Source organism: Onychomys torridus, chromosome 4, assembly GCF_903995425.1.
Source record: "Onychomys torridus chromosome 4, mOncTor1.1, whole genome shotgun sequence".
NCBI lineage: Eukaryota > Metazoa > Chordata > Mammalia > Rodentia > Cricetidae > Onychomys > Onychomys torridus.
Genome location: NC_050446.1, coordinates 63,487,684 through 63,496,883, shown reverse-complemented (window position 1 = coordinate 63,496,883; position 9,200 = coordinate 63,487,684). Strand labels below are relative to the sequence as shown.

Sequence of the window (9,200 nt, the reverse complement as noted above, 5' to 3'; positions counted from 1 at the left end):
TTCCTTTCTTCAGTGAGCTTATCTTTAGGTATGAGACAGAGTATCTCAGTCAAGGTTGCTGGTCTCCTGAAAACTACACTTAAACTTAATCAAACAGAAACTCCAGAATTATCCTGCACAGACTCTATTCAATGATAGTTTTGAAGATGATTAAGCTATTTATTTGCTCAAGTATTTTATGTCCATGACTTACATTAGATGATAGCACTTATGATCATAAACAAAAGAAGAATTAGCATTAAAAGACTCATACTACAGAAAAGCACACAATATAGCATAATGCTTATAGTTATAATCCAGAATCCAATTATGTTGTCTAGCCCACAGATTTATCTTGCCGCTTGCTGTATCTTTCTAGTATTACTGGTAGGTGTCCATAAGTTTGTATTATGAAAATAATGTTTCAGTATGAGACTTGAAAAAAAAAACATCAAAATGAAGAGTATAAATGTAAGTAATTGTATAGACGCTATTGCATTCAACTAAATAAAACACAATACAAAGAGAAGCTCTTTTACTTAGTCCAATATTTTCGTATGTGGGAGAATGAGGGTTCACAATTTCAAGGCCAGCCTGGAAAACATGGCGAATAGCTAAAACTGCATGTGAATGAAGAAATGTGGTGATGATTCTGATGAAATATTTAAAACGATCTATTTATTTTAATTTTTCTCAAAGCTTCTTTTACATCCTTGTTCCTCAGGCTGTAAATCAGTGGGTTCAGCATGGGAATTACAAGAGTGTAAAATAAAGAAGTCATCTTGTCTTGATCGAGGGAATAAGAAGAACTTGGACGAAAATATGTGAAGAGTAGAGTTCCTTGAAAAATAGCAACTGCGGTCAAGTGTGAAGTGCAGGTGGAGAAAGCTTTGAACCTCCCCTCAGCAGAGTGGATTTTTAAGACTGATGAGATGATATAACAGTAAGAAACAAGGACTCCAGAGATGGTGCTCAGTTCAAGGAAACCATAAATAGTGAATAATGCCAACTCGTTTATTTGAGTATCTGAACAGGAAAGAAGGTAAAGTGGAGGTAAATCACAGAAGAAATGGTTGATCTTATTGGATCCACAGAAACATAAACGGAATGCCAAAGTTGTATGTATCAAAGCATCTGATGTTCCCACCAGGTAAACCCCAGCCATGAGCATAGAACACAACCTGCTGGACATGTTCACTGCGTAGAGCAAGGGGTTGCTAATGGCCTGGTACCTATCATAGGCCATCACTGCCAGCAGTACACACTCAGAATCTGCAAAAGTGCAGGAAATGAAGAACTGGATAGCACAACCCCAGAAGGGAATTGAATTGTTCTTGCCAAATATATCTACCAGCATCTTGGGACCAATTGCAGTGGAATAGCAGAGATCACAGAAGGAGAGGTGGCTCAGGAAAAAGTACATAGGTGTATGGAGCTGTGGATCAATTCTTATCAAAATGATCATACCAAGATTCCCCAAAAGATTGATGAGATAGATGAGTAGAAATATGGCAAAAAATGTCCCTTTCATCTCAGCATTATTGGTAACTCCCACAAGAATAAATTCAGTCAATGAGCAATTTCCTATATCCATTCTTTCTTCTTCTCTATGCTTGTGATGAAATAACTAGAAAAAATTACAAATGCATTTTAACCTCTAGATATCAACAACATATTTATGAGGTAGAATATAATTCAGCCATTTATCATTTTATTTTACAGCATAAAAATTTCAGAGTGCTGTTTCTTTCTTGTAACCACTTTTAACCTATTTGCTAATAACAAATCATGGAATTACCTGAGACAGACAGTTGAGAAACTGAGAAGTGTCTATGAACTATTGAAGGCTCATCATGTTTTGCCAATTCTGTAATGTACATAATGCAAATATTACTTATTGCAAGAGTTGATTTTGATATATGGATTCTTTGTAATAATATGAAATAAATATAGATGTTAGAGACAGGCTATAAATGAAAGAGGACATTATTCTATTATTTAATGTTTTAATACACAAATTAGATTTGTTATTTTATTTTTAAATGATCAAATGAACTTAAAAACATTTCTTTGGTTTATAAACAATCATTGATTAATAACTATAATAATGACTATATATGCTTGGTTGTAGAAATGCAAAACACAAAATTTATTAGTAACAACAAAGAAAGCTATTGCTTTTTGTTTTATTTTTAAATGTTTTTAATTGAAATAAAGTTACATCACTCCCCCCTCCCTTTTCTCAGTCTAGCTCCAACCTAGCCACCCTTCTCATCCCACTCCATGACCCTACTCTCTGATAGCAACCTTTTATTATATTTCATATATATATATATATATATATATATATATATATATATATATATATATACATATATGTGTGTATGCACAAACATACATAAATATAGAATCTGCTGACTGTTTTTGTTGGTGGTATGTATATAGTTTAATGGCTAGCCATTTTTCTTGGTCTATGTAATGTTACCTTGGGATTTACTGAGGTATAAGAACACTTATCTAATCATTGATTTTTTAGAATCAGTTATGTTTCGCAATAGTACTCCTTACTCATCATTGCCAAAGGATAATTCTTCGGACAAGTTAGATGGTTAAAAACAAGCAGCATCCATAAAATAAATCACATGTAGTTGTGTCAGGAGCAATTATCAGGAGACATTACAGGACACCTGATTATGCAGGAGAGATTCAGTGGTCATTTGGTAAGGTCAACCCACTAGTATTAAAGCGTCTACTGGAGGAAACCATCATGCAAAGCATTTTGGAATTTTTGCCTTTTGAATGAATTGTCTGTTTTCTTGCTGTAGATTCTTGCTGTAGCCTTTTCCTATTTGTTACAAATTTGGGGAAAATTAATTTCCTGCAGTTTAGAAGTGTTTGATCACCCATTGGTCACTATTTTTTGATACATTTGGGCTACATTGATAATATCCTTTAGTTATGTGTAAGAACAGTCACACAGTCAAAACCTATTTTCCACAAGTAGGTGTTTGTTCCTTTTTCCAACATAAATTTAGAGGTCTGCCTTTTTGCTATTATCTTCATTGGCAGACATTTGGTCAGTGTTAAACATCTAGACAAAATTATTTCATTTGAGACATTTTCAGACACCCAAGGACCACCTTTAGATAGATAGGGTACAAGCATGTCCTGAGCTCACCTCACCAGCTGATAAGAAAGTGCTGCCTCAAGCTAATCTCACACTAACAAATTCATAATACATTTTACTTACTTTCACCTCAGTTTATTAATTAGCTTATTATTATCTAACCACACTTAGGAATGCAATATTATACACGGATTCCCTTCTTAGATATCCCTGTTGAATTAAGTTTTCTCTCCCTCTCATTTGACCCATTCCCTTTAAGTGTTCAATGAGGATTTTAATAGTTACTCCCACTTTGAGCCATAAAGAAAGCCTGAAAGTTACCACCTTCTGAATTTCTCATCTGCCTTTATGACCCTCAAAGAATTCAAGTGATGTGACCTTTCATTGGCCAGAGAATTGCTTTTTTTTTTTTAATGTGTATAAAACTGAAAACTTCAGAGACTCTAGGTAGAACAAAGAGAGAAAAACAGAGGCAGAACAATAAATGACTTGGATAGAAAGAACACGATGTGGATAGATTCATTTCCCATCCCTGAGATTAGTCCCTTCGCTGGCTGTAGAGACTCCTTTGAACTCTGGGAGATGCTTTGAACTCCTTTGATGCTGGACTTTAACGCTTTCATTACAGTTTGGTTTCACTACTTACATTTTCTTAATAATTAAAATAAAGCAATAAGAATGGAGGACAATAATATTATAAAATATGTCTGAATATATATATTCATGGATGTATTTCACATATGTATATATGAATATACCTGTGTGTTTAGTTAAATATTAGAATTTCAATTATGAATACTTTAACCTTTTTTAGATTATGTAAATAATATGGAAAGTATTTCATAATTCATTAACATTGCAAGCATTATTTGTGACACAGTAAGCCAATAGTTTTTACTTGATATTTAAATCACTTAAATCCATATATATGGGCATAAAAATAAAAATTCTTATGTTACAATCTTAGAATAAAATAGTGAAAATGCTATGTTGCTGATAATATAAGGTTTTATGAGAGTCATGATTCTGTTTAAAAAATTATTTTCATTCATTGGATTTAATCTTTTAAACTGAGCAGGAAGTAAAATCACTAACAATTTTGTTTCTGATGAGGTAAAATTGAAACTGCTTTTCTTTTACCCTATTTTTGAAAAGAGAGATATGCAGGAACCTACCTGAGAAGAGTAGCTCTTAGGTGCCTAAACACTGTTATGATGGTATTTTATTATGCCAACTGTCATTTGGGACCAAAGATTGTGAAATCATTTCCCCCGGGCTTTGATGAGACCAATTAATATCTTCCTCTATATTCTTCTCTGTAAATACATCATCATTTTTAGCAAACATATAGCTGGATATGTTCACAGCCTTAAATTTTTTCAGTAAGGACACCAAAAGGTACATATATATGTATACAGGTATATGTACAAATGTATGTATATATGGGTATATATATATATATATATATATATATATATATATACACATATACATATATTTACACACACACACATATATAGAATGAGTATACATGATAAAGCAGTTAGTGCTCTTCAATCTCAGGATCCATTCCTATCTTCACTTTTAAAAGTACTCTTTGGTTAATAATAAACTTAACAATCTTTATTGAAGTATTATTTTTAAATAGGTATTTTAATTGTACTGAAAGTCACTGCCACCCAAATTTCCTAACCACAAAATATTTTCAAGAAATTATTTTACTTAAAAGTGTTTATTGAAAATCCATCCTTCTCTCATACAATACATGGCGACCACAGTTTCCGCACTTCCCCTCTCTCCCATGTCCACTCCCCGTCCAACTACATTTCAAAAAAGGGCAAGCTTCCAAGAGACAACAGCCAAACAGGACAAGACAGTATACAATAAGACAAGGCAAAAGTCCTCCTATGGATGCTGGCCAAGGCAACCAAATAGGAGGAAAGGTGTCTCAAAAGCAGGCAGAAGCATCAGAGATTACATTATGTTGAAGAGAGACAGAAATAGTACCCATGGAGTCAAAAGAAAGTATTGAACTCCCTAAGGCTGCAGTAATATTAGGGAGTGAGTCACCTGATTTGTGTGCTAGAAAATGACCTTGCAAGTGTACTATGCTCTCGTAAGCAATGAGCCATATCTCCAGCCAAGAAGAATATATTTTAAGGTGTTATAATGTGCATTTTTTAATTTTAACTACATCTGTAACACATTGTTTATAACTCATCAGTTGCAGTTTCTGATTGTGTCATGTTATAGGATTAATATTGTAAAAATCACAATTCTACCAGAAGTAGTTTACAGATCCAACACATTCTCAATCAAAATCCCTATTTCAATCTTCACAGAAAAGAAAAAAATATTTTAAAACTGAAACAGAATCATAAAAGACCCCAAATAGGGCAAAAATATTTACCAAAAAGAAAAATGCTGAGGTATTGTCAGACCATATGTCAATATATTTTATAGGGCTATAATAAAAAAACAGTATAGTACTGTCACAAAATTACACATGTGTACCAATGGAATCAAAAAGAATATATAAACATCTGTCCTCCTAAGTATTGCCATCAGAGATTTGACAATGAAGCCAAACACGTAAACCAGAGAAATGACCATATCTTCAACAAATGGTACTGAACACCTCGGTATCCACATGAACATCAATGAAATTAGACATATCTCTATGATTGTGCAAAACTTAATTCAAAATTATCAAAACAAACCCTCAATATGAAACTGAAATGTTGAATTTTCTATTAGAAACATAAGCAGTGCCTTGCAAGATATAGGTATAGAAAGACTATATAAAGATATAAAAAGGAAAAAGAAGACTGTCCAGGAATTGAGTCCAAATTTATAAAACTTTAAAAAATTATAATCATAAATCCAAAAGTTTCTACTAAGAAAACAGTCATACAAGTGAAGAGAAAACACAGAATGTGAGAAAAAATGGACCAACAATATGCACAGCAGAGAATAACTATTTGGATATACAAGGAACCCCAAAACCGAAGTCATGAAGAGAAGTGAGCCATTTACAGATGGGGTGAATCTGAACTGATTGTTCTCACTCAGAGATATAAATGTGACTAAGAAATAATTCAAAAAAGCTTCATCAGCTTTAGCAGTTAAGGAAATGCCAATTAAATTATGCCCATTGCTAAACTACAGACAGATATAAAATAGCTTAAAGGGATTTTCATATTTCTTATTTAAATCAGGAAAGACCATATAATATGTTTGCTTTAAGGGAAATGGCTCTTCTGGCTGAAATGTTATAGTGAATCATTGTTTTAAAATTCTTAGGTATTTGCTACATTAGGTATTTTTAAAAACCCAATAAATTGTAGATATGATTTAACCATAATACAACTATTTAATGAGCATTTCTTTATTATAAATTTAACATTTATATACCTGTAATTAACAGAGGAAACTGTCCTCAATTTTAATTCAATTTCATCTAAATTCACAATTATAATATATGTAAATTAAATACAATTTCTTCAAATATAAACCATTCAAATGTATATTATTGTTCATGTCATTCTTTTTAAGACTTTGTGTATTTTTCTTTAAAGTGTGTCTTTGTGTATGTGTACCACCTGTTTGTGTTGAAATCCTTTCCCATTCCTCGGGAAGAGTTCCCAGTGCTCTTAGTCACTGCATCATCATATTTCCAGCCCTTGACTTTACATTACTTTTTTTTTTTATTTTTGTGGATTTTCAAGACAGAATTTCTCTGTGTAGCTTTGGAGTCTGTCTTGGAACTCGCTTTGTTGACCAGGCTGGCTTCAAACGCAGAGGTACCACCTGCTTCTGCCTCCTGAGTGCTGGGATTAAAGGCATGCACCACAACAGCCTGGCTACTTTACACTACTTTTAACATACCATGTATTTGAATTGATGCATGAGAAATTCTGTTTCTGCTATATTTCTTAGTAGGCACTTCACGATTTGTCATGATGAAAATATCATTTATGAAATTTTCCATGAACTGGGAGTGGAGAATAAGGCAGCAGAAGCACCACAGTTGGGCATGTACTAAAAAGTTATTCTAGGAACAGGAAATGCAAGTAGCATATAGTTTGTGGATCCATCTAGTATCAGTTAAATAATATATGAACTGTTAAACCAATTAAATCTTCCAAATGTTGTTACAACCCCTAAGGCAGTGAAGTAGGTCAAAAGCAGAAGATGAACTGAACACAAATGTACTAGATATGGTTTCATAGGGGTAGATGTGGGGAGGCCAGCTCCCACTATTTCCAAGGGTACTGTTGAGGAGAGAGGGATAAGAGCTATTAGGTAGAAGTATAGAGGGCAGAGAAACAGAAACACAGGATAGCCTTGGAGGGCCTGGATCAATATCCATTGGCCCCTTCTGTCTCTTCTAAAGGGCCTTTCATAGGGTGGAGCCAAAGACATGGTCAAACAGTTTTCTAATGCAGCCCTGTTGGGTAAAGCAATCTCAAATCTCACTAGGAAACCTTTGTGGACCTCCACAGGTAGAAATTTCATTTACATTAAATTCTGGTCAGTTAAATAAAATACAGATTATATTTTGCAGTTATGTATTTATACAAGTTCTATATATTTTATAACTTAAAATTAAACTGAAATATTCATTCTGACAAATCAAGTTGATGTCAATAATAAGAAATTTTATTTCCATCTTTAATTAGGAACTTACTGCACTCACAAGGGATTATGTCTATGAGAAATATTAATCATGTTTTCACAGCAACAAAGCCTAAGGGGAAGAGACTATAGGGATAAAAGTCTCAAGTGGTTATAATAAAATGTTGCCATCCATTCTCTGCCACCAAAAGTCACTTCACCTCAGGTAAGCTCCTAAGATTCCAAATCCAATAATACAAGATTGAAAATTTTCTTTTCAGAAGAATTCTAAATAATTTTTAAATTAATTAACTTTCACAGTCTACTTGGACCATATTTTTAAAATCTAATACAAATACTATTTTATATTCAGTACAGGAAGAATCTGACTACTCTTATTAGTATCTATAAACCATATTTTATTTATTTTCCTTTAATAGATTATTAAAAAATACTATTTATTCATTTCAGTCATTGTGTAGATACATATGTGAATTCAAAGGCTGCATATTGCTTGTATGCATTCTTGCCTACTTTTTAATAAAATTTTATTGAGATAAAGATTATGGAAATGTTATATTAAGATATTAATGTTTAAATTTCAAAACTTGATGAGAGAAATTCTCTCATAAACATGCATCCTTCCATTCTAATATTTAAATGTTAACTAAGTCACAAGCACTTGGAAAATCATAAAAGTTCATGTAACTGAACACACACATGAGGATATATATTTTGATAGTTTTATCTTCATATTTCCATTTTATAACATTAAATACACAATATCTGTAGCTGTAACTATACATGTGTGACTTCATGTCACTTACACTATTTTCGTAGCCTTTTCCTTTGAATGATTAGAAGATTTACCCTTTGTTTCCAATTGCCCTCCCAAACTATTCAAAAAACTTGAAGGTCAGAGCATCACAGATGCTTGAAAACAAAAAATAATCAGTAATTATTTGTTACTTACCATATACTAATAAACAGAAATGTTGCTGACAAATAGTAGAAAGTATTAAGTAATTGATAATTGATAGAGTTGTCACTTCTAAAATTCACAGTTTTTCATAGATTATGAGTTGGGGATAAATTTTATTTATATCTGAATATTAAGTTCAGTGAATTTAAAACTACAATATCTGACCAGTAGCTCCACTAAATTAGGAGGTGATTATGTATTATATTTAAGATTATCAGATGACATTATACTAAATATATATTTCCTGTTAAAGTAGTAAAATTCAGGGAAACTAATGTGTAGTCCTCTGATCTGTCAGGCTTTAACCCCAATTTCTGGCTCCATGCTTTTTTATTTAATAAGACCTTTTAAGATTCATGTTACAATTGGACCTCGAATGACTGTGGCAAGAACTCACTAAAAAGCTGCTTGTGGCCTTACAGGCCCCGATGCATGTGGCTGGATATCCACCCTACATGGGCCAGAGTCTCTTTGACTTTTTCTTTCCTGGTGGGT

At 32.8% G+C, this 9,200-nt stretch overlaps 1 protein-coding gene across 1 annotated transcript; it reads right to left on the bottom strand.

The window, feature by feature from the left end:
* Positions 1-643: 643 nt before the first annotated feature.
* Positions 644-1,576, bottom strand: LOC118582731 (olfactory receptor 5W2-like). Its single transcript, XM_036185809.1, has one exon. The coding sequence runs from the start codon at positions 1,571-1,573 to the stop codon at positions 644-646; it is 930 nt and encodes a 309-aa protein (XP_036041702.1). The 5' UTR covers positions 1,574-1,576.
* Positions 1,577-9,200: the final 7,624 nt, after the last annotated feature.

What these genes read in the sequence shown, in the direction of transcription:
- LOC118582731 (XM_036185809.1), bottom strand. Translation starts at nt 1,573, where the DNA reads ATGGATATAGGAAATTGCTCATTGACTGAATTTATTCTTGTGGGAGTT.